This window comes from Triturus cristatus, chromosome 1_2 (genome assembly GCF_964204655.1).
Source record: "Triturus cristatus chromosome 1_2, aTriCri1.1, whole genome shotgun sequence".
Taxonomy (NCBI): Eukaryota; Metazoa; Chordata; class Amphibia; order Caudata; family Salamandridae; genus Triturus; species Triturus cristatus.
The window spans coordinates 87,040,448-87,066,312 of record NC_140580.1 but is presented as its reverse complement, the minus strand read 5'-3'; the positions used below and the strand labels follow the sequence as shown (position 1 = coordinate 87,066,312).

The following is a 25,865-nucleotide window of genomic DNA, read 5'->3' as shown; positions in this document are numbered from 1 at the left end:
ATTGAAACCGTGTAGCATATGGCTAGCTATCACCGGGTTCTCCACCTTTTCCCAGGATTTAACTGCATCATCTAAAAATAAGTCCCTTGCCGTCAATATGTTCAACGATTATAACGCCCGTATGACCCCTTTATCCCTGCAGGGCGCCAACCAGAGGGCCCAATCTATGGGCATGTCTCGGGAATAGAGCAGTGCCCCCGCCTGCATTAGTAATATGTAATGCCATGCATGCCGAGTAGAATTAAGCAAGTCTAGTATCCCCGTCCTGCGGTCAGTAGGCTCAAATATCATGGACGGCAGGGGAAGGGGAGCTGCGAAGAGAGTTTCCATACGAAGAAACGGAATATCGGGCGCCCCATGCATCCAATAATAAGCTTGGACGCCCTGCGCCTCTCTATAATACAAATGTTCGAGGCATATGAGCTGCAGATTACACACTGTGCATAGATAGCCATCTGGTGTTGGGCCCGGATGTTGCAGTTGTATTTCTTTGGAAAGTCTTTGGAAGTCACGAGGTATGTGACTCTTCCTTTGGATCATATTGCGCATGGGCTTCGGCTCTATCCTCAGATTGTTTTTTTCCGCCATCGGGCTCCGATGTGTTCTTCGCGCTCCAGTTCGGAATCGTTCCAGTTTTCCTGTCTGGCGCGCAATCCTCCCCCCTTCGACGGTATTGTCTCGATCGCGTTCTCCACACTCGACGCGACTCAACAATCGAAGTCTTAGATTCCGGTCGTCGATGAAGGCCTTCGGGCCTACTTGGGCTCCGGTCCTGGCTGATGGAAAGGACGCCATTTAAAAAGTGTCCTCGATGTGGATCGAAGTTTCCCCACACCGATCTCCATGAGGTGTGCAACCTCTGCCTCTCTCCAGAACACGAGGCAAGGGACTGTCCAGCTTGCGCCTCCTTCCGATCGAAGAAGACGATCCGGGACCGACGAGCAAGGAGAACAATGGCTCACTCATCGACTTCGATCCCCGACGACATCTTTGAGGAAGGTGTCGATGTCCCGGAACAGCACACGGAAGAGGGCCTCGTCAGCGCCTCCGAAGCCGACGACTCCGACATCGAGGACATCACTCTGGCACAGAGGGGCGTGAGTACAGACGTCGACCCCGACCCTAAAGCCCCCTCCACGCCATTGAAGAAGGCTTCGGTCACGCCTTTGGGCCTAGGTATGCACCAAAAGACTGCTTCCCATACCTTGCTTCCAGGCCTGGTTAAGAAGCCCATCAAGCCTTCAGGCAGCTCGGGCTCGAGCCAGCCTACCCTCAGTGCCAAAAACCTCTCATCGACACCGAAAAAGAAAACACCCCTTTCCTCCTCTGCGCCGAGCTTGACACCGAAGCACTCTGCGCCGAAGACGGGCACCGGCTCCTCGGCACCATTAACACCCTCGGAGCCGAGCAAGAAGCCGAAAAGCCTCGACTCACAAACCTCGAAGCCGAAACCCACCTCAGAACCGAGGAAGTCAAAAGACACTTCTAAACTTCACAGTTCCAAACCAAGAACCAGTGCCGAATCGATGCCTAAAAAACCCACGGCTCTGACACGATCGGCACCGAAGGATCTGCCCCTTACAGAGGAACTGTTTCGACCCGATCCTTACCAGAAAACCCTTGTAAAGGATCCAAAGACTGGGCATTTGACGCTTAGCACCAGAAAAAGATCACTGGACAAGCCAGCACCAGCTCCACCACCAAAAAGAAGAGACTTTGCCACCTCCCCTTTGAGGATTCCTCCTCCTCCTCCTCCTCCTCCTCCACCCCGTCCTCCTCCTCCCCCCTCTCCTCCCTCTCCTCCCCCACCCCATCATTCTCCCACACCATCTCCAGATCAGGAGGATGATGATGACATTATCTACGACGCAAGGGATGGGGCGGACAACCAACCAACAGGGAACCCTACTCCTACAGGCTCCCCAGAGCCATGGGACGACTTCAACATCCCAGACGTCCCTAATGTCCCGCAGGACGATCTTTACCCTTCTAGACCCTACCCCCCAGAAGACACCATGGACTTTAACCAGCTACTCCATAGGGCTGCCCACTACCACAGGGTTGATCTCCACACAGACCCCGTAGAGGAGGATTTCCTCTTAGATACGTTTGACACTGCACAGAGATCCTCCTCAATTCTGCCCATGGTTAAAGGGGTTAAAGCACGCACCAGAGGTCTTTAAAGACCCCGTTAGGGCCAGGGTCATTAACCCACGCATCGAGAAAAAATATAAGGCCGCCCCAACAGATCCAACCTACATTAAAGGCCCCGCACCACTAGACTCCCTGGTAGTCTCCAATGCGAGGAAACATGCCAATTCCCAGGCATCAGGCGAGGCTCCAATGCCAGATAAGGAGTCTAAACTCCTGGACGCCTCTGGCAAGCGGACAGCGTCCCAAGCGGCCAACATATGGCGCATTGCTAACACCCAAGCGCTCCTAGCCAGATATGGCAGGGCACATTATGATGAGCTGGAGTTAATAATGCAACACCTCCCTGACAAATACAAACATAGGGCCAACAAACTAATTCAGGAGGGTAAAATTATCACTAATACCTCCATCCGTTGTGCCTTCGACGCAGCTAACACCGCCTCCAGGGCAATAAATACTAGCGTCCTTCTGCGTAGGCATGCCTGGCTACGCATTTCAGGGTTCAAACCGGAGGTTCAGAGTTCCATCCTCAACCACCCCTTTGATGAGAAACACCTGTTTGGCCCTATTGTCGATGTAGCCCTCGAAAAAATGAAAAAGGACACAGACACGGCAAAATCTATGGGAGCCTTGCAGTCGCAAGCTCCCAGGCGCTCCTTTCGCCGTTCCTTCTTTAGAAGCACCACCAGAGGCTACTCCTCCGACAGCGCCTCCACTTCCTACAAGGCCCCTGCCCAATCCACCTTCACTAGGGGTTACCCAAGAGGCAGTTACAGGGGTAACAACAACAAAGGCAGAGGCAAAACTAACACCTCCCGCTCTGCCTCCACCCCCACCCAATGACTTCCCTCCACTCCCCCCAGACTATTCCACTCCAGTCGGGGGCAGACTCCACAATTTCCTTCCTGTCTGGGCTACCATCACCTCAGACAAATGGGTACAACAGATAATTCGATCAGGCTACTGTCTAGAACTAACATCTACCCCCCAACCATTCCACCCAAACCGCGCCCAATGTCACAGGAACATTTGTCACTTTTACAGCAGGAGGTGATCTCCCTCCTACAAAAAAATGCAATAGAACCAGTTCCTACCCACCAACAAAACAAGGGAGTTTACTCCCTATATTTTCTCATACCAAAAAAGGACGGCTCTCTAAGACCCATTCTGGACCTCAGACCCATAAACCAATACATACACTCAGACCACTTTCACATGGTCACACTCCAGCAGGTACTTCCTCTGCTCTCCCAGGACGACTTCCTGACCACCATAGACCTCAAGGACACCTATTTCCACATTCCCGTTCACAACGCTCACAGGAAGTTTCTCAGATTCGTAGTGGACGGTCACCACTACCAATTCAAAGTACTCCCCTTCGGAGTCACCACAGCACCACAAGTGTTTACCAAGTGCATTGCGGTAGTGGTAGCACACCTGAGAAGACAACACATCGACGTCTTCCCATACCTAGACGACTGGCTCATGAAAGCCAGCTCATACAACCAGTGTGTACAACACACTCACGTCACTATCCAGCTACTTCACGACCTGGGCTTCACAATAAACTACGCCAAGTCCCATTTGCATCCCTCCCACCTACAACAATACCTTTGTGTCACCATAGACACCTCAAGAGCGTTCGCCTACCCCAGTCCTGCCAGGATAGCAAGCATACAAGCTCTTCGCACCAAATTTTAACCACAACACTCTCTTCCAGCCCGAATGTTTATGCAACTGATAGGGATGATGGCCTCTTGCATATTCATAGTACCTCATGCAAGACTCCAGATGCGTCCTCTCCAAGAGTGCTTAGCACTCCAATGGAACCAGGCTCAGGGTCAATTATCAGATCTGGTGTTGGTAGACGGTCGTGCCCATTGCTCTCTGCAGTGGTGGACCACCAAAAACCTTTCCAAAGGGCGACCGTTCCTAGAGCCGGTTCCTCAAATAGTTCTAACTGCGGACGCATCGCTCTCCGGCTGGGGAGCTCATCTACTACATCACACCATGCAGGGCAGGTGGACACCTCAACAAAAGTTACTCCACATCAACCATCTGGAGTTAGTAGCCATATTTCTAGGCCTAAAAGCCTTTCAAACAACATGACAGCAATGCACTACATCCAAAAACAGGGCAGCACACACTCCCTGCAGCTCTCTCAGCTAGCACAGACCATATGGAGGTGGGCCATACCTCAAAACATTTTTCTCCTAGCCCAACATGTCCCAGGAGTCCAAAACACCATTGCAGATCTGTTGAGCCATCACACAACAAATCCACGAGTGGGAACTTCATCCACAAGTTCTTCAACCATTCTTTCAAATGTGGGGGCAACCACAGATAGACCTCTTCGCCACCCACGAAAACGCCAAATGCCCAAGCTTCGCCGCCAGATATCCACACCCATTGTCCATCCATATCGCATTGCCTTTGAACTGGTTTGCGTACGCTTTTCCGCCTCTCCCACTCATTCCATAAGTGGTGCGCAAACTACAGCAACCTTCCCTAACTCTCATCCTAGTTGCTCCGACTTGGGCCAGACAACCGTGGTACACCACATTGCTGGAACTCTCCGTAGTTCTGCACCAAAAGTTACACCTCTCTCCACGCCTCTTAACCCAGAACCATGGAGAGATCACACACCCGGACCTAGCTCAGCTCAACCTTACGATCTGGCTCCTGAAATCCTAGAATTTGGTTACCTTAATCTTCCCCCTGACTGAAAGAACGTCATTAAAGAAGCTAGACGGCCTACCACTAGAGCTTGCTACGCAGCCAAGTGGAAACGTTTCGTGATTTATTGTCACAACAATAAAGTCAATCCCTTAGATGTGTCTATCCAACACATCATAGGCCACTTACTACACCTACAAATATGCAACTTAGCCTACACGTCTATTAAACTACACCTTGCTGCCATAGCAGCGTATCTACAAAATAGACAGCATCTATCACTCTTCAGAGTACCAGCCATAAAAGTCTTCTTGGAAGGCCTTAAAAGAATAATTCCCCCCAGAGTGCCACCCTCACCCGTGTGGAACCTAAGTGGGGCCTCCATTTGAACCTCTACATAAATGTGAGCTTTAATTTTTAACATGGAAAACGGCTTTCCTTGTAGCCATTGCTTCCCTCAGAAGGGTCAGTGAGATACAAGCACTCACCATTCAAGAACCTTTTCTGCAAATGCATCATAATAAGGTTGTTCTCCGCACTAATCCAAAATTCCTTCCTAAAGTCATTTCTCCCTTTCACCTCAATCAATCTGTGGAACTGCCCGTATTCTTCTCGCAGCCACAAACCATTACAGAGAGAGCTCTACACACCCTAGATGTCAAAAGCGCTTTACTCTACTACATCGAGAGAACACAACCTTTTCGCAAGACCAAACAACTATTTGTGTCTTTCTCACCACCACACAAAGGCAACCCCTTCTCCAAATCTGGGATAGCTAGGTGGATTGTTAAATGCATCCAGATTTGTTACCACAAAGCAAAACGAACGCTATCTGTTCCCCCCTAAAGCCCACTCTACACGTAAGATAGGGGCTTCCATGGCATTTTTAGGGAACATCCCCTTAGATGATATCTGCAAAGCAGCTACATGGTCTACACCGCACACTTTCACTAAATACTATTGTGTAGATGTGCAAACTAAGCAACAGGCTAGTGTGGGCCAGGCTGTCCTCCGAAACACTGTTTCAAACAACTGCAACAGATACTGGTGGTCGCCGCTAGAAGGGGGTACTGCTACACAATCTATGCACAGTGTGTAATCTGCAGCTCATATGCCTCGAACGGAATATGCTACTTACCAGTATGCATCTGTTCTTGGCATGTAGAGCTACAGATCTACACACGCCCACCCGCCTCCCCGGCTACCTTTATCTGTTCCAGTTTATCTTACTTAGATACAACACACATGGGCATCTTCCCTGTTTCTTACAAAGCTCCATCATTTCCCCGCTGGCGAAAAACAATCTGAGGATGGAGCCGAAGCACATGCGCAATATGATCCAAAGGCGGAGTCACATACCTCGTGACATCCAAAGACTCTCCAAAGAAAAACAACTGCAACATCCGGGCCCAACACCAGATGGCGATCTATGCACAGTGTGTAGATTTGCAGCTCTACATGCCAAGAACAGATGCATACTGTTAAGTAGCATATTCCTTAAATCCGGCGCGCCCAACCCCCCCAAGTGGTATGGCAAGGTAAGTATCCGCCAATTCACCCTCGCTTGCTTACCCGCCCAAGCCAATTTTATCAATAATGTGTTAACTCCCCAAAAAAACGAAAGGGGTAAAACAATGGGTATATTCGTAAAAAGGAACAGAAATCGCGGTAGAACCACTATCTTCATTATCGAGATTCTACCAAGTAGAGACAATGGCAATCTAATCCACATAATATACATACTTATAGGAGCTTTCAGTCGGGCATCTCCATTGGTCTGAGGTTGTATTGTTCATATATTTCTTCCCCTCATGGCTGCATACTGTATGGGAAAATAGGTCAGTCCACTGGCGACTTTAGCCATTGGCAAACTTGACTATGCACAATGGAATTTTAGACCATGTTTTTTAGGTATGGCCTTTGGGACAGGTGTTTTGCTAAATAATTCATACATAATATAAATACATAGGCGTTTCTAATGGTCTCTTACACTATCATTCACAGCTTGCTTCTGCCCACCACAGCATACAGCATGTGGCCAGTAAGTAATAAAAAGTTTTACTGCCTGAAGGCGTTTATCGGCTCTCCGTTTCCTTCACTCCCGTTCCGCACTGTTTAGCGTCCGATATCTGATCTGTTTAGTGTCAGACACTAAACAGTGCGACATGGGAGTGAAGAAAAAGGAGAGCCAACCCACGCCCCCAGGTAGTAAGACACGCCTTATGAGTGCAGTCACCGCCCCAGTGAACATACGGAAACTTTTAAGCTTCTATGTTTATGAATGCCGCTTAATTGAAACCCTCCTCCATCAGATCTACAGACGGATGGGGGAATCGCAAAATCTAATTTCTCTTAACTATATTTGGCAACTTGACATCTTTTTAGTTGCGACTTGGCATTTTTAGGTCCCGCGTGGCGTTGCAGCGCAAAGCGCTGCTCGCCTCGGCGAGAATTTTAGGTCTCGCGTAGCGTTGCAGCACAAAGCGCTGCTCGCCTCGGCGAGATTTATTGTGAATGAGGAGTTTCAGTAGAGGGCTTGAAGCCCCGCCCCTCATTTCCATTGGCTGGCGACACCTTTTATGCTAAACGGTGGCCTGCCATTGGAAATGAGGGTTTTTGATTGACGCCCTTTCGCCTCCGAGCTTCTAGTTTTCCCCTGCAGCGCAGGGGGAGGTGGGGGCACCACCTTTCAGGGAGTCTGAGATATCGGCGTTTCAGGGTCCTCTCCCCACTGTTGCAGGGAGCTTCCGTAATTGTACTTTAGGCTACTGTTCCAGTCATCTCCAGCTCTATTAAATGGGACATAATCGGGAAATACTGTCCTTCCAAAACCGCACTGCTGACATCAGCACATTTGTTAAACTAGACGACGGCCTGCCAAAGCATCGTGACATAGCGCATTGAGTTGAGCGGTACTTGCGGATATTTGCACGTTACTGGATTACATCCCTATGTGACTCTGTCTACCTTCCATCTTTATACGTCGGTACAACGGATGCCTCTACTTTGGGTGTTGAAACGTGTAATTCAAGCAGCACCATGACGCGATTCAGTTTGTGCTTTTTGCTGCTGAAGTAAAAACTACACTCACTGCTCAGCACGGAGCTGTGTATTGCGTGGGCTTCCTCGTACCCAGTGGAGATGGGCTCCCTCCTTCCACCTGCTGCAGTATTTAGTTTCTCTTACCGCCACGAAGCTTAGGCGTATGTGCGCTTTAGAAATAATGAATGACAATAACAAGATTATAGCTTTATGCTTAATGGAGAAAGCTGCGACTTCCTGCATCTTAGGTAGGCACGTCAATCCTGCACCGAGTACCGCTGCTGACACACCGCTGCTGACACACCGCTGCTGACACACCGCTGCTGACACACCGCTGCTGACACACCGCTGCTGACACACAGCTGCTGACACACAGCTGCTGACACACAGCTGCTGACACACCGCTGCTGACACACCGCTGCTGACACACCGCTGCTGACACACCACTGTAACACATCGCTTCTGACACACTGCTTCTGACACACTGCTGCTGACTCAGCGCTGCAGAGATTCTTACACGCCGCTGCTGACACGCCGCTGCTGACACGCCGCTGCTGACACGCCGCTGCTGACACGCCGCTGCTGACACGCCGCTGCTGACACGCCGCGGCAGACACGCCGCTGCTGACACGCCGCGGCAGACACGCCGCGGCAGACACGCCGGGGCAGACACGCCGGGGCAGGCACGATGCTGCTGACACACTGCTGCTGACACACTGCTGCTGACACACTGCTGCTGACACACTGCTGCTGACACACTGCTGCTGACACACTGCTGCTGACACGACGCTGCTGACACGCCGCCGCTGCTGACACACCGCTGCTGCTATGACGCCGCTGCTGGCACGCCGCTGCTGGCACGCCGCTGCTGGCACGCAGCTGCTGGCACGCCGCTGCTGACACGCCGCTGCTGACACGCCGCTGCTGACACACCACTAAGATAAGGACGAAATCCATTTGATCCCAAAGCGGAGTCACGCGGGCGGGGGATAAGAAGGTGGGTGCAACTAAAAGAAGTGGAGTAGTAGGAGGCAAGAGCTCTGATGTAAAGAATCAACTAGCTCCGTAGAGCAGATGGATGACAAGGGGTGCTACCGGGTGGACGAGGCTTTACAGAGCAGATTAATGCTGCTCGGCCCTCACTAAGGATAAACGCAGGTGCAGGTAGAAGGGATGTTTGGCAAGGATTGTAGGGGGAGAGGACATGGGAGAGTTACACGAATAGAACAAGCATTTATAATGCAATAGGTCTTGCCTTTGATGAAGTTAAAGCCATTTGCTTTGCTAATGATATTGTATAGCAAAGCAAATGGCTTTAACTTAATGAAAGGTGCGACCTATTGCATTTTTAATGCTTGTTATTTATTCTGATTAAGGTTACCAAATCTAAAAGGAAGGTTTCAAATAATCTGGCATCTGCAAAACATAGTTTGACCACTGTGAGCATATTTTGACAACATGATATAACTTGGTGCCTCTCACCGGAGTTTTATATATTGATTTTATTGATTTCATTAAGAGGGAAAAATCCTTGTTGTCCTGAAGAAGGTGGTGTTATACTTTATATCTGCCAAAATGTGTAGACACAATTATTGTACTAAATTTGGGGAACAGAGTCACTTTAGAAAAGGATTTGGTTTCCCCTATATGCTGTTTTTAATGACGCTTACAAATCAACAAATGTGATTGCCTAGTTTGTTTTTGTCTTTGAATCATTGTGTTCATGTAGTTCTTTTTTTTGGATTGTCTGATTATTTACTTGCCATGAATGTTATCTATGATATAACTGCAAACGATTATTTGATATATTTATTGCATTTTTATTAAGTCTTTTTTTAAATATTAAGATTGGATTTTTTTATGCAACCTCTGACTCACTCAAGATTTGGAGTCGGATTGTTTTTGGATTGGGTGTCTGGATGTTTAATTCATATACCTATAGTGGTTTTCAAAGGGAGTTATTCACGACTGGTTAGTCTTTTACGGAACCCTGTCCCTTTGGATTGTGGGGCACCTCTCATTGCATTCACTTGGTGACTTGGAGAAAAAGTGAGTAGGTGTTTGTTTCCTCCATCACCCTTTCTGGTTGTTATGAAATGTGCTAGTGGCGTTGCCGCATAGAGTTAAGTTAGTCAGCTATAGATTCAGTAGGTGACCCTTCTGTTTAGGTTGTTGCAGTCAAGTTGGTGCCATGCTACGAAAAAGGCTAGTTGGGCAGCTGATTTTTGCCCCAGGTCTGGTCTTCTTTTCAAGCGACCTTTTTAGGGTAGAATTAGTCCTGTGCTTTACCCACCACACCAAAGATCCAGATGTGGATTCAGATAGCATAGTTTCCAAGTCAATACTTGAAAGGCAGATGTCACATGAAATGTGTGGCACTTAAAAAGAAATCCAAAGGTACTTTTCTTCCTTAATAGAACATATCCCTTTCCTATATACTGGCTTAATGCTAAGCACCCATTTCCTTGAAGCTTAGGGGTTTCCTTTATTCCAAGTCCCTTTTTCATCTGTGCATGTATGTTTGTGTGTGGTATGCAGTGTGAACCTGGCTGCTAGGCAGTGGAGGTTTCTACAGGGACAATGGCAAAGATACAATGTGTTTATCTGAGCTGCAGCTGGTTTTTAATAGAGAGTCATTGAAACTTTACTAGGGTCCTTTAAGGAGGTGTGTCTTAAGACTTTCCTAAATTTCAGCAGGGTTGGGGCAGACCTAATGGATACAGTGATATCATTGCAGATCCCAGGTGCATGGAAGGAAAAGACCTGTTACCTTCTAGTTTTATTATTTAGTTTATAAATTGTAGGTTTCCGTATTTTGTCTGACCATTGAGCTATTTTACTTTTAACTATAGTTTTTTTTTTTTTTGAAATTTTAAGACAAAAACATACAGCTGTATTTCAAGGAGCGACATTGCATGGACATATCAACATGGGCGATACATAGAAGGCTGGAGGGTGGTATAGATAATACATTCCTTGCAGGGGCGGCTTCGACAGCAACACAAACCCAGTGTAAAGCAATATCTATAAAATGAAACCAAAGAGGCCATTGCAGGGGGTAACGCCCCCTGGGGGGGGGGGGGAGGACACTCCACACTCCCACTCCACACTCCTCACATCAACACACTCCCACGCCAGTCCGAGTGGAGACCCACAGCCTAAGCGCAAACAGTACCAGCCCACCCCGGAAATACCCTCGGGCAGCTACCCTCCAGGCGACATAGTTCCGCAGCATGAGCTCACTCAGCAGCCTGACTGCCATCCGGGGACGTCGTCTCAGCAAGGAAATAACATTGTAGCGGGGCCCATATATCAGAGGGCCGCGACGTGGGCGGCATAAGCTCAGAGTACGTACGGATCTGATCTTGACAGTAAACAAGATCTCGCACCCAGTCCTTGAATTTTGGGGCCCTGCCCCTGCCCCAGCGACACGCCACTCTCCTTTTCGCAAGCAGAAAGGCAAGCGCGATGAATTTGCGGTGCGCCGCCTGTATGGGCTCCACATAGCCCAGCAGGGCCAGTAGAGGGGAGGGGAACAATACTGTATTGATCATCTTTGAGAGCGCGTCAAACACCTGGCACCAATAGCGGTGAACTGCATCACATGCCCACGCCAGGTGGAGGAAGTCCGCACCTGGAGCCCGACATCTGTCGCATCTAACATCCTCACGAAGCCGATATCTGTGAAGTCTGACCGGCGTGAAGTAGAGCCTGTGAAGGTATTTGTAATGGATAATCCGGAGGCGGCTACTGGAGGAGACGCGGTCCGTCTGCATTAGGCAGAATTGCCACTGTTTATCCGTCAACGAGGTCTGCAGCTCTCGGTCCCAATTCTCCCTGGCCGCCAACCGCGGCGCCTGTGTGGAGGAGTGGACCGATCGGTATATTTTGGAGACGAGTTTAGCTGGGGTGTCATCACTCAGTATACGATGCAGCGGAGTCAAATGCGGGGGTTCCTGGGGGAAGCAGGGCATAAGGGCTCTCAGCCCCTGCCGGAGGCGGAGGTATAGAAAAACATCGAGGGGAGTAGGCTGGATGTTGGCATACATGTGTTCCATGGACCGGAACGTGCCATTGTGATACAGGTCACCCCACGTCTTCACGTGGATAGCGTGAAGTAATTTCCGGGAGCCTGCCTCCTGCAGCAGGGGCATGCTTGGGTGGTAAACCAGAGGCAGGAGTGGTGCGCACACCATGTCCAGCTCCAGAGTGGCAGCCAACCTAGTCCACGCAGTCACCGTACTGATCAATGTCGTGGGCGTCTTATCTCTGCCTGTCACTGGGATGTACAACGCGCCTTCTATGGGAATGGGGTGTGCAAGCCAGTGCTCCGCCGCTAGTTGCGGCATATAGCGAGGCTGTCGTATCCAAAAGTAAGCATAGTGCGCCTGGGCTGCCTGATAATAGAGCTCAAAGTCGGGAATGCCGAAACCTCCCTGATCAAAGGGCTTAATCAGGATGTCCCACTGGAGCCGGGGTGACTTACCGCCCCAGACTAGTCTGATAAGTTCCGAGCGGAGTTGTCGAAAAAAAAAGGCACCGGGATAAAAGGGAATATTCAGAAAGAGGTACAGCAGCCGCGGCAAGACTACCATCTTAATCAACGAGGACCTGCCAGCCATTGAAAGGGGTAAGGTGATCCATCTAGTGATGGAATCTGTAATACGGGACAGTGCCGTACCATAGTTAGCCCGCATGAGTTCATCTCTATTTTTTTCAATACGGATGCCCAGATAGTTAAAGTCTCCTTCACACCAGGCAAGGGGGAAGTCAGGCACAAAGCGCCCAGTGGAGGCCGTCAGGGTAAACAAACCAGACTTGCTCCAGTTGATCTGGATACCGGAAATCATGCCAAACCGAATGAATTCCCGGAGTATCGGGTTAAGATTTTCCTTCGGATCCCGCACGTAGAGGGTGATATCGTCGGCATACATGGATATAAGTATTTGCCTCTGGAAGCACCGCAATGCTTTGTCACGATGGTGTTGCCGCAGTTTGGCCGCCAGGGGTTCCATGGCCAGAGCAAATAATAGGGGCGAAAGGGGGCAGCCTTGTCTGGTGCCCCTGGTAATAGGGAAGGCAGAGGATAAAACCGACCATTCACTAATACTTTGGCCATAGGAGCAGTATATAATAACCTAATCCACAAAATAAATACAGTCGGGAATCCCATGCGCCCCAAAACTTGGAACAGATAGTCCCATTCAAGGGAGTCAAAGGCTTTCGTGGCGTCAAGGAACTCGGCGGCCATGGGCAGATCCTCATGTACAGAGTTAAGGATCGAGAAGAAAGTGCGCAGATTATGGGACGTAGCCCTACCCGGCACAAAGCCGGCCTGTTCGGGCAGTATCAGGTTGGGGAGCAATAGATTAATGCGATTGGCGAGGAGCTTGGCTAAAATTTTCACATCACAATTAAGGAGGGAGAGAGGCCGGTAGGAGTCGCAGTCGCTGGCCTCCTTCTCCGGTTTAAGGAGCGATGTGATGAGGGCTATGCGCATCGAGGGGGGAAGATGACCCACCTCCAACGCATCTTCGTAGACTTCCCTCAACACCGGGGCCATAAAGTCAATATAGGTTTTGTAAAATTCAATGGGTATCCCGTCCAGTCCAGCGGTCTTGCCCGACCTCATCTGCATAATGGCCTCCCTCACCTCGTCTAGCTCAAAGGGGGAGCTAAGAAACTCCCTTTGCGCGTCGCTAAGCCACCCCAGGGACACATCTTCAAGGTAATCATGGAGTTGGAGCTCCCCAACCCTAGTTGACGCATACAACACTCTATAGTGGGCCACAAACGCGTTGAGGATAGTCGCGGTATCACTGTACCGTGTGTCGTCCGCCCCGACAATCTCCATGATCGTAGTAGGCGGTCGTGCTAGCCTCATGGTCGCAGCCAGGGCTTTCCCCGGCCTCTCACCCTCACCGTAACTTCGGGCAACCCAGTATTTGCCTCTAAAGTTTGCCTCCCGGACGGCCTCCGCAGTATATTCCGAGACTTTCCCCCGAATACTCGCCAACGTGGCATCATTAGGGCTGTCAGCCAGCGACGTCTCCAGCGTACGAAGGTCAGCCTCCAAGGCGTGAAGGCGCGCCATTATGCTCTTCAGGACACCCGACCCCTTGGCAATGCATAGACCCTGTAGGGTCACCTTGAACGCATCCCAAATAGTCTCAACGTCCCGCACCGAGTCCTTGTTGCGCTCAAAGAAAGCCAAGCATTCCTCCCGTAGCTCCTCTTGAAAGAGGGTATCGAGGAGCATCATGGGCTGCAGCCGCCAGGCCGCCATAGGGGGGCCGAGCTCTGCCGCCCTCAATGTGACTCGCACCGGCGCGTGGTCCGAGAAGGTTCTCGGAAGGTGTCGCGCTCCAACCAGTGCCACATGAAATTGCGGGGTCAGGAGGACATCCGCGTGGAGGTGTCGCCATGCGTCAATCAGCCTGTGCTCTGCTATGATTTCCAGAAGAGCCGCCCGGGACCACGTATAATGATGCGAGGCCGAGTGGGACCTGTCCAACGTCGGGGCAAGCGTGACGTTGAAATCTCCCCCCCATATGAGGTGCTGCGTGCCCACACCGATTATATCCGCACCGAGGTCAACGAAGGAGGCAGGGTCGTCCGCGTTGGGACCATAGCAGCAGGCAAGAGTAACCATTCTATGTCCTAGTCTACCCCACATCAGGCAGTATCGGCCCTGGGCATCGCTTTTCGTACCCGCTAGAACGAAGGGGGTGTTCCTTTTAACTAATATAGCTACACCTCGAGAGTATGAGGAGTAAGAAGAAAAGGTAGAGTACTTCGCCCATCTATTAGCAAAGGTAGGGGCAGCCCGCGCCCGGAAGTGGGTCTCCTGAAGAAACGCAATGTGTATGGCGTGGCGATCTAAGTAGGACAGGATGTGTGTCCGTTTTCTAGGGTCCCCCAGTCCTCTGACATTCCACGTGAGCACGTTCAAATTAGTGTCCCCCATAGCCAGGTCGACACAAAACAGGCAGGAAGTGCATCGGCAAAGGGGGGCCTCTCTCAGTCAACCCCCACCCGCCGTGCAAGCCATCTACTCCACACACCCCGCGCCAATCCACCATCACTCCACAGTCTCCAACCTTGGCCACGCCAAGGCAATATCCACCTCCAACAAGTGTGCTCACCCCCCGTCCTACCAGGGGGCCCCTCAGCAAACGCCCAGCAAGAGCTTGAGACAATTCCATGGACGGTAACGTCCTGAACACAGCTGTATCAAACATAGCAACAACATTACTAAACATCCCCGGTCCCCCACCCAACCAGTCTGCCTGCACCAGCATATACCGCGCACCAAGCGCAATTGCCGAGGCAGGGGGAGAAGTGAAGCACCTAATCCCACAGAGCCCTGAACTGGGACCCCACCCTACCGCCCCGAAACCAGTCCCACAACGCCACAGAGCTAAGGAAGTCCACAAAACCCCGGGTCCCACCACCCCACCCCCCACCCACTGAAGCAACCCCAACTCGCCAGAAATGTCTACCCACCCCCCACCCGTCAGTGCCATCAGAAAGCTCAACGGGAGCAACTCAGTCAATAGAGTCAATGGGGTACACCCTACGGGGGTCATCCAGAGGGCACACAGATCCACCCATGCCTGCCCATATCCCACCATAGACACAGAGGGAGGGAGAGGGGGTGGTGCCTGGCATACATTACCGATCCCTGACCAGCACGCGACCAGGACAGTCTCACTCAGTCTTGACGCCGCCCATCAAGAGGGCCTGCAGGGGCGGGCAACCAGGAAAAAGACAGAGAAGCCGCACATTGATGTAAGGGAATGGTCCCGGTGACCCACAGGCTAGCAGTCAATGTCCGTTCTCTTGGGCCGCATCCACCTCATCCGGCCTGTCGTTCCGCAGCCTCCGCAGGGATTTCAAAAAGTCCTCCACCTGCTGCGGGTTCGTGAAGAAATGTTGCTTCGCTTGATGGGTGACCCGCAGCTTCGCCGGATAAAGCAACGCATAGTCGATTTGGAGGGCTCGCAGCTTTTTCTTAACATCAACGAATTTACGACGCTGTTCCTGAACAACAGGCGTGAAGTCAGGGAAGACGGTGAAGCTGACACCCTCGCATGACAGGCTCTGGTTCATACGCGCAGCCCGTAGCGCAGCATCTCGGTCGCGATAGTTTAGGAGTCGCTCGATGATGGGCCTAGGCGGGGCACCCGGACGCGGTCGCGGTCCGAGTGAGCGGTGCGCCCTCTCCACGATGAACTGTTTAGAGAAGGCGTCCGAGCCAATAGCGGCAATGAGAATCTTCTCCATGTATTCCTCCATGCGCCCTGTATTGGTGGACTCTGGCACACCTACCACGCGAATATTATTACGCCGGCTGCGGGCTTCTAACTCCTCGTTCTTAGCAGCTATAATCCGCAGGACATTGTCCATTTTTGTTAGCTGTGTAGAGTGGGAAGCCGTCGCATCATCGTTCTCCGAGATCCGCCGCTCGGCCTCAGTGAGGCGCTCTTCATGGGCATCGATTTTCTGTGCGAACGCATCCATACGGGAAGAAAGGCGGTCCACCTTATCCACCACGGTGGCGAAGCCCTGCCTCATCTCCCGCATCATCTGTTGCAGATCCATTGGTGGCGAGGCCGTGTCCACGTCGGGCACCGGGGGGGCCAGTGCGCCTCCAGCATCAGGTGCACTCCGCAGCCCGGCCTTTGCAACTGGGGCAGCAAACGACAGCTTCGACTGTTTATTGTCATGCTTGCCGATCTTGGGCTCGTGGTAGGGGGCCGCCTCACACCCCAGAGGAGCCAAGGTCTCTTCCACCTCAGGTGGGTCAGGAACAGGGGCTTACAAAGGGCAGGTCAGCCCCCGTCAGTGCCGGAGCAGACGACGGACCCACCCGGCAGCGCAGGAGCAGTCCAGGCAGGGAACTTCGTGGCAGTCCACACCTTCACACGGGCAGAACCAGTCAGCGCTCCGTTGCGGACTGCGGCCGCCCTCATACAGGAAGGAGGCAGTCACACGACGATGCACCCCCACGTCCGGACCCCCAGCAGAATAGCAGCAGGGGGGCCCCAGGCAGAAGCAAAGGGACGCGAGGGGGTTGGTCAGGAGTAGGCCTCAGGGGGCCCAGCAGCGGTGAAATCCCGGTCAGTGCAGCACTAGGCCTCCGCGTCGCATCTCGCCTCAGACACCAGCTCCGCTGAAGTCACGGCACAGCACCACCCCCGCCAGGTCCCGGAGCCTTGTCGCAGCGAGTTCAGCAGGAGGGCCACCCATCCGTCGGGGGGGGGGGGGGCACAGACCGGCGGGCAGCGGGGGGTCCGGAGAACCTCCGACGGCGAGTCAGCCAGAGCACAGGTACAGCGCCGGGGGGGGGGGGGACAACCAGCCAATACTACCCCAAATAGCGCAGTCCGTCCAGGATGGGGGGGGGGCGGCTCACCCCCCGCGCCACGTAGAGAGACCCCTCGGCCACCAGCACGGCCCGTCCACAGAGCACAGGTCCCGTCGCTCCGCAGCTGCTTACATGCAATTCGTTCGGCAGGGGGGGGGGGGGCCAAGCCAGGCACAGGACGAGTCAGGAGCCCCTCCGCTTATCGCCGCCTCCGTCTCAAGCGCAGCCTCCTCGATCCCCACTTCAGAGTTCGCCGCGACAGCAAGGGACAGGCCGGGGCCTACCCGCCTCGCGGTCAGCACCGGGATCACGTAGTTCTAGGTCCCGGCCACCGCTACCATCCCGCAGCAGCCACTGGCCCAGCGTAGTTTGCGGCGCCTCTCACTCGGTCCCTGAGAATCCCTCGGCTCCCAAACTTCTGTCGGAGCCGCAGGGGGACAGCCGCAACAGGTACACCTGGTCGCGGTCTGGCAGGCGATCAGCTGCTCAGGATAATTGCAGGATAGTGAGTCCAGGCAGCAGGAGCCTCACCTGAGTGCGGCCATACTGCGTGCGCGCCCTCTAGCGCCCCCCCTACTTTTAACTATAGTTTAATTGTTTTGGACTGACTATTGCACCATTTGCTGCAGTAGGGTGAGCCTTGTGCTCAGTCAGCCACCACAAATGCTAGTCCGGGAGAATTGAGGAAACGGGCCTCACCATTGGGAGCCACTAGCCAAGTCCCAATTCTTCTGGACCTTTGGTTATCTGCCCATCTAAGCCCCATACCAAATTTCCCAAGCAGAAAAACATATTAAGCCACCACACTTTGTGAATGCTGAAACTGTGTTTAGATGAGACACTCTTTGACATGTACTCCAAAACAAACCTCTATGACCATTCTCAAATGATTGAGGCACCCATAGTATACGCCCCGAAATGAGGCATACATCGACTTACACTCTCAGATGTGAGACTGATGTGCATCCCAGATGACACTTATCGACACTCATGCTTTACCCCCTGGTGCAACCACTGTTTTTATGCATCTTCTGCTGATCTTATCCACTTTAATTGGAGAGGTTACCTATCCAAATCACGCCTTCCAACACCGCAGACTCTCCTACTTCCAGTCTTCAACCCTTTTTTGCTCCTATGTAATATATTAGGTTTAAAAAAAATCAAAACATTTACAGTTCTTCTCTTGCTTAGTAACTTTTATTATTTATCCATCAGGTGCCAAAGCTGTGTGATCAGACTACATCTGACAACCAAAATCGACCTACAGACAATATAGGTGGCAAGAAACAAGTATCCTACAGGACGGATATCGTTGGTGGGGTACCCATCATTACAGCTACACAGGTGAGTGCTGGATTGGTCAGGCAAGGATTGTAGGGTTCAAGATCCTTCTCAGGCACTCAAGAATATTGGCTTGATGAAAGGTATCCTTAAAATCATTGATACATTGCTTTGAGTTTTCTTTTCCTTACATCATTATTTTCATTTTAACTACAATCATGTAGATCCCGTCATAGAAAACAGCGGTGCCCTTACGTTCAAATTATAATAAATACACAATTATGGTGATAAGAGTTCTCTACTAAATTGCCAGTTTGGGGATTGCTATTTTTGTGCTGTACACGAGTGGAGGATGGAAGCTGGTGAAATCTAATGTTTCAGATCCTCCTTTAAAGAGGCATTTCCATCCTTAGGAGAAAGAAAAATATGTCCTGGGAAATTGGACAGTTTACAGGCTTAACAAAGAAGCATGTCGGAGGTTTTGCATATCTTCATAAGCTGTGTTAACTAATACAAACTGGGTTGAAACCTCACTGGATGCTAGTGCTGTCTCTGTGGTGCTTAAGGAATCCAGCACATGTCAGCATCTGAATTCTAGTGTTGTCCTGTTCCGTCATCACATGCTTAATTTCAGGCTCTGCATAGAGTACATTAACATAGTCTTGAAAGTGAAATAAATCTTATTATAAAGATATTGTGATAGAAAACACTTTTCCAACAAGCAATGCTGTTGAAGCGGGAAACCTCTAGGATGATAATGAAGGCACCTCAGACTGCCTGACCCAGAGAAGTAATGTTAGCGAAGTTTGGTCTCGGTAAAAAGAGAAGGTTGGCGTGTTTTTTCCTTCTTGATGTGTTACTTTTGTTTGTGACTACTTCAACGTAGCCTTACTTCGTACAGGTTTCTTCAGCTAATGCTGCCTACGATGTAAACCCCAGATTACGCTCCTGTTGTGGAGGGCCTGCCAGTCCAACAGATAGGTGCAAGTTTTTTATTGCTTCAGACTGATCAATCATGATTCCAAAGTGTTTTTGAGGGGCCTTGTGCGAGGTGAAATACCACATCTAAGAGCAGAAGTAAGAAATAGGTTAGATGTGGCAGGAATCGGTTCAACCAATGCATAAAGAATAGAGCACCCTCAGCCTCACAAATGTATGTTCTCCTGTAAAACTTTCTTGGCCTACATCTCTCTTCATTCAATTGCCTTTTTTGCCTTTTCCATTCTAGCAAGAGCTGGATGAATATGCCGAAGATGGTGACAGAAATAACTTGAAATGTTCCCAAACTCAGGCTGCATGCCTGGCAACCCGGCAGCTATCAAATGGCTCTGTGATCAAAGCGGGATACTGTGTGAAACAAGGAGCGTTGGTAAGTCCTTTCGGCGAACGGTTAGTCTTGAGTGGGAGATGGGCAGAGACATAAGGTTTTGAAAAATATGCCTTAAATGTATGGTGATCTGAATTTTAACCCATTCTCACAGGTTCAAGAACTTTTAAAGCTGTAACCGGAGAGTAGTAGAGGGAAATCATCAGATGCTTTGTTGTACTGTTTGAGGATAGTTGGCATGTTTGGCTAATGAAGGGAGAGCTGGTTTGTCTTCCCTTTTATCATTTATGCACATGTGGGTGGGAAAACCATAGTGATGAAGGCTGGAAGTAGCTGCACACAATGCTTCTGACCCCCCCACTGTGTCAGTTGCTTGTCGTCTCTTGTATTTTGCATTGTGTGGCCAGCAAAATCTTCCCATAAGTGTCCTATTTTTTTCTCAGTTCTGATCTTATCCCCAAGTGTGTACCTCTCCTAGTTGAGGACTGGCTCACTGTAGTCCTCCAACTGTCTACACAGCTCAGGCTTTTAGATTATCCAAACACATCTGCATTCCAATTAATTATATTATTATTTGTGTATCTGTTTGTTTCTTTGAAAATGGGTCTAATTTCTGATACAGACTTCTAGCCACAGAGTCGTCACTTTGTGAATACCCTAGGCGCTATTTTCGATAGCAATTCCCTTGCACATTGGTAGGTGGCATTGTGTGACTCCCTGTTGGATATGTCTCTCCCTGGATGCGATGTCGGGCACTATATCTGCGCCGCCTCTGCATGCTGTCGGTCCCCCCTCCCCACTCCGACCACGTATTTCCAGAACTGCATTGAATCCTATCAGCTTAACAGGATTACTTCGCCTCAATTTTCCCAGTATACAAGGGACATGTCCCCACCTAAAAGTACATGGTTCAAACTGTATATGAGGTGAAAAGACCCTGTCGATGGTACGGATGCGCTCTCAAAGCCGATCTTGCGACTGATCATCATTGAAGTCACGAAGCTCAGGGAAGTCCAAGAAACATAAGGAGTCCAAATTCCTTAACCCTACCACTCCTACTGTTCTGAGATGCGCAACGCCCCAGATACCTCCAAGACTGCCCTGATGGTCCTGGGGCCCTAAGGAACAGAGGTGACCTCCAGCTGAATTACCTCCATTAGATCTGAGCTGTCTGTAGCGCTCTACCTTGCCCTGAGGCCAGCCCTTTGCGTGAGCTTGGCTCTTCAGACTCTGGCCCCGTTGCAATGTTCAACATAACAGGGTCACAAACAATACATCTGTACTCCCATTTCAACCCTGAGGCGCGATTTGATGACTATCATGCTGATGATGACAATTATGACGATGAGAACTTTTTCTTAATTTACAAGATGCCAGTGGCCCGATACTTCTCCAAATGTTAGCCTTTACTTTTACTCCACAAATCCTGCCATGGCAACTGAGGAACTTGCCTTTTTTGCAACTGTGAGATCAGAACAGCGGCAGAAATAGCAGACTTCACCTTATTCACTGCAGAGGTCAAAACAGATGTCCTGACTAAAGATCCTTAATCCAGGAAAGATGAGCCAAGAACCTCTGCAGCATCCCACTCTGGGAAGCCTGATGGTACGGGTGTTCGCAAGCAGAATTAACCAAACTGCTTCTCTAACTTCCCCCATCTACCCCCGGATAGGAAGTCCAAACGCAAGGGAATGTTTGCTACATGCCTGGTTTCATTTTCTAGCCTTATCCTTAGGTCAGTTAACATCAGCTGCTTCCTGGGAGGTAGTCACATGCATTGTGGGATAATAGCGGACATCTTGTCGGCTGTCCCGGTGGACATTTGTCAAGCCCTACAAGCGCTTATGTGACACAGGACGTCCTAACCATAGACAGGGTGACGGCATCCAGTATCGGGAATGGCTGTCGCTACTTTTATTTCCTGGTGCCCTCAGTTTTATCCTTGATCTTTGCCCTCTGAACTTTGTGCTGTGGAAGGACAAGTTCAAAATACTCACCCCTGGCACAAGTTCCGTCTGCCCTAGATCCAGGAGACTAGATGGAGAGGCATTGGATCCGTGGGATGCCTTTTGTCTCATCTCTGTCTTGCATTTCCACAGACATTACCTGCGGTTTCAGTTAGGCGAAGAGCACTTTCAGTTCTTTGTGCTCCTCTTTGGCCTTACTAGTGCACTTTGGGTGTCCACAAAGGGGATGGTGGTGGTCGCAGCCTTTCTGTGAAGGTTGGGAATGACAGGTTTCCCATACCTTGATGGCTGATTGCTGAAGACGTACTCCTCTCAAACAGTCGTGAACCTCTTCCAGACAAAGTCTGACTTGTTGACAAACTCTTGACTTTTCCATCAACATGTAGAAGCCACGTCGGACTTCTTTACAATGGCCCCCATTCATCTGAGCCATCCTGGGTACCGTGCTTTTTTTAAGCCTTTTCCTTGCCTTAGTGTGTCCAAGACATTCATAATATGATCCCAGTGTTTCAACCCATGACCTGGGTCTCAGTTAGAGCTCTGAGGCTTCCTGTTCTATCTTCTGCTTATGGACCATGCAAGTTGGCACATACAGGCCTGCGGTGGGATCTCGAGTCTCTGTGGGATCAGCACCAAGGGAACTTGCCAGAGGTCATCCAGGTGTTGAAGGAGACTGCAAAAGGTTCGAGGCATGTGGGCTGCTGAATTCATATCTGTGCATAGATCGCCGCCTAGTGTTGGGTCCGGATGATTGCACATTGTTGTCCTGGAAGAGTCTTCGAAGTATCACGAGATAGGTGGCTCCTCCCCTGGACTACAGTGCGCATGGGCATCCTCTCCATCCTTAGATTGTTTTTTTCCGCCGTTGGGTTCGGATGTGCTATCTTCCGTGGAAAAAGTAATCTCTAGCCCCGCTTCAGAACATGATTCCCGATCGGACGACGACGATGAAGTGATCTTTCGATGTGAAGAAACCGTCGATGAGGTAGGAGACTTCGACGAGGCCTACGGGGCCGAAGAAGACAGCTCTCCTGAGGAGCTAGGCCAATCCGTCGAAACGGAGGCCGAAACAGTACGTCGTCATCAGGCTCCGGTCGAGGGATCGCCTTCGGGCCTTACCCAAGATCAAACACATGGTTCTTCGGCCCCGCCTTCCGGTCCGGCCTCGAACACTTTGCAAGAGCCAATATTACCGAAGACGACCGGGTTCTTAAACCCAAAACCATCCATCGCTCCAGTCCCTTCGAAACGAAAGTGAAACTGGTGGTGGTTGGATCGAAGGCGTCGAAACCATCCACTGCTCCGACGCCGAAAAAAGTCGTCGGCTCCGACTGCGTACAAAGAGACTTCGGTGCCGAGCTCACCGCAGCGGATGCGGTTGACACCCAGAAAAGGAAAGCCCTCGGACACCGCAAGGCACTGAGACCTTCGGCGCCGACATCGAAGGCCATAAACTCCGCAGTTAAAATGGCCGCCCCAGCTACGTCTAGCGCAACGGCGCCGACTAAGTCCTCGACTACGTCGAATGTCGATACATCCCTTCAGACCAGTGACCCCCTTCCTACAAAAAAGTCGGGGCTGGCCTCGACGCCTACTACTAAGGTGCCCATCAAACCACCAACTGCGTTCACTGTGCAGCAGGTCTCCGCATCTTTGCAACGCATCCGTGACCGGGCAACCCTCCACTCTATCTCTGGTCCCGACACAACCAAACCCTGTAAAGTGCACTCGGAGCCAACCAACATTACGTTTGGGTTGCCACCGGCATCGGCACCGAAACTATTTCAAATTCGGACACGTGTCCTCCACACACAGTCCACCACCTCTGGCCTTACAGAACAAGACTCTTCGGGGCCACAATTTATCGACGCCGACACTGGCAGGTTTAATGCTCCACAAGCGCAAAATAACGCCAGTTAGGGAAGAGGAGCCCTACAAAATTCCTCTTAAACGCAAACTGCCAGCGGAGCAGGAACCAGTGCTCCAGGAACACTTCCAACCCTTCCATCCAGATCCGCAGTCCTTTTCTCCTACCCCTTCCGAATCGGACGCAATACAGGACTATGGCGGGGAGGATACCATCTACCCTGGGGACGTAGATCCTGATGAGCACCTACAAGACCCGGATCAGGCATGGGATGACCCCACAGACCAAAGTGTCGCGCCACATACCCAAGATGCGCAACTCTATAACGTAAAAACGTCTCCTACAGAGGACACAGCTGCCTTTAATGCCCTCATCGAACGGGCTGCTGCTCATCATGGGGTGGAACTCCATTCTGATGCCATTGAGGAAGACTTCCTGCTTGACACTTTCGCATCTTCAGAAAGAACTGTCAAAACTCTGCCCATGTTAAAAGGGGTTCTCAAACCTGCCAAAGACATTTTCAAGGACACCACAAGAGCACGGGTGTTAAATCCCAGGATTGAAAAAAAGTACAAACCTGCACCCGGTGACCCTAAATACATTAGGGGTTAGTTGCCATTAGACTCCATGGTGGTTGCCAATGCTCGCAAGAGAGCCCACTCACAAACAACTGGTGATGCTCCTCCCCCAGACAAGGAGTCAAAAGTACTAGAAACATCGGGCAAACGCATTGCAGCGCAAGCAGCGAACATCCTGCGCATTGCCAATACACAGGCACTCCTGGCACGTTATGACAGGTCACATTACGACACGCTAGAGTCACTGCTCCAACATCTACCAGATGAGTATAAAGAGTCAGCGGAGCTACTCATCAGAGAAGGCCAACTCCTCACTAATGCATCCATAAAATGCGCCCTTGACGCAGCTGACACAGCAGCTAGGGCAATAAACACAAGCGTCCTGCTACGACGCCATGCCTGGTTACGAATCTCGGGTTTCAAACCCGAGATCCAAAACAATATCCTGAACTTACCAGTTAACACAGAATTCTTATTTGGCCCAGACGTTGACACTACACTGGAAAAAATAAAGAAAGACACTGACACTGCGAAATCAATGGGGGCTCTGCAGACGCAGCAATTTCGTAGTGGCTCCTTTCGTCGCACCGGAAATAGGGGAGCAACAAGGGGTCAGGGGTCACAACAGCAGTATGCTAAAAGTGGCACACAAAGCACCTATGACAAGAACAACAGGGGTGGATATCGTGGATCCAGCACCAAAGGCAGGGGACGTGGCTATGGCAACACCAGGTCCTCTCCAAAAAACAAACAGTGACGCCCTCTCCTTACCCCCGACCACATAACGCCTGTCGGGGGACGACTCCAGCTGTTCCTGTCCGCGTGGAAGAACATCACCACGGACAGGTGGGTCAGGGACATCATCCAGCACGGGTACTGTCTAGAACTAACTTCCACTCCACCCTACATACCACCAAAGCACCGTCCTATGTCAGCCGAGCACTTAGATTTACTCCAGCAAGAAGAGCTTGCTATGCTCGCAAAAGGGGCAATAGAAGTAGTGCCCATCGACCAGCAGGGAACAGGGGTGTACTCTCTGTACTTCTTAATCCCAAAAAAGGACGGCTCGCTCAGACCTATTCTAGACCTGCGACCCCTAAACCTATATATTCTGTCAGAGCATTTCCATATGCTCACCCTCCAGCAGGTTCTCCCACTACTCAGGGGGATTTCCTAGCCACGCTAGACCTGAAGGATGCATACTTCCACATACCCATACACCCTTCACACAGGAAATACCTCAGGTTCACTATTCAAGGGAATCACTATCAGTTCAAAGTTCTCCCCTTCGGAGTAACAACAGCACCCAGGGTCTTTACCAAGTGCCTGGCAACAGTGGCCGCGCATCTGCGAAGACAAAACATTCATGTCTTCCCTTATCTGGACGACTGGCTAGTTCAAGCCAAGTCAGCACAACAATGTGCCGCCCACATGTCCCACACCATTCACCTTCTTCACGATCTGGGATTCTCACTAAATTACTCAAAATCACATCTCCAACCTGCCCACGTGCAACAATACTTAGGCGCCACAATCAACACTCTGGCTGCCACAGCTCAGCCTACTCTAGTGAGTAGGCTGAGCTGTGGAACTGGAACTAGTG

General features: G+C 50.8%; 1 protein-coding gene across 11 annotated transcripts in view; it reads left to right on the top strand.

Annotated features, from left to right (window-relative positions):
* Positions 1 to 25,865, top strand: part of PLEKHA1 (pleckstrin homology domain containing A1) — a 420,928-nt gene that overhangs the window by 191,597 nt on the left and 203,466 nt on the right. For all 11 annotated transcript variants that reach the window (XM_085602488.1, XM_085602477.1, XM_085602505.1 and 8 more), the window contains 2 exons: positions 18,458 to 18,586; positions 19,752 to 19,892. In XM_085602488.1, coding sequence (XP_085458614.1) covers positions 18,458 to 18,586; positions 19,752 to 19,892 — 270 coding nt within the window. The remainder of the gene's footprint in view (positions 1 to 18,457; positions 18,587 to 19,751; positions 19,893 to 25,865) is intronic.